This window comes from Myotis davidii, unplaced genomic scaffold (assembly GCF_000327345.1).
Source record: "Myotis davidii unplaced genomic scaffold, ASM32734v1 scaffold826, whole genome shotgun sequence".
Classification (NCBI taxonomy): Eukaryota; Metazoa; Chordata; class Mammalia; order Chiroptera; family Vespertilionidae; genus Myotis; species Myotis davidii.
Genome location: NW_006297142.1, coordinates 233,647 through 234,124, shown reverse-complemented (window position 1 = coordinate 234,124; position 478 = coordinate 233,647). Strand labels below are relative to the sequence as shown.

Sequence of the window (478 nt, the reverse complement as noted above, 5' to 3'; positions counted from 1 at the left end):
TGGAAGGGGCAGGGCCCTCTGCACAGGAGCCGCCCCACCCACGCCCTCGGCCAGGCCCGGCCTCACTGCGCTCTCTGTCCCCAGGTTTCCCCTACGAGAAGGTGGTGCAGAGGGTCCTCTACCTCCAGGTCTTGGACTACGACCGCTTCAGCCGCAACGACCCCATTGGGGAGGTGTCCATCCCCCTCAACAAGGTGGACCTGACCCAGATGCAGACCTTCTGGAAGGATCTGAAGCCATGCAGCGATGGGAGTGTAAGGCCCGGCCCGGGGGGCTAGTGGGTCAGGTGTGCTGTGGGAGGGGTGCCGATGGGCGGCCTTCCTGGGGCTGGCTCCCCACCCGCTCACCCGCCCTGTCCCCCAGGGGAGCCGAGGGGAGCTGCTCCTGTCACTCTGCTACAACCCCTCTGCCAACTCCATCATCGTGAACATCATCAAAGCCCGGAACCTCAAAGCCATGGACATCGGGGGCACGTCAG

The 478-nt window shown here is 65.5% G+C and overlaps 1 protein-coding gene across 1 annotated transcript in view; it reads left to right on the top strand.

Moving 5' to 3' along the window:
- SYT7 (synaptotagmin 7) overlaps positions 1-478 on the top strand; it is a 24,563-nt gene that overhangs the window by 13,014 nt on the left and 11,071 nt on the right. Inside the window, exons 3-4 of the mRNA XM_015569809.1 lie at positions 85-254; positions 364-478. Of these exons, the coding sequence (XP_015425295.1) occupies positions 85-254; positions 364-478 (285 nt within the window). The remainder of the gene's footprint in view (positions 1-84; positions 255-363) is intronic.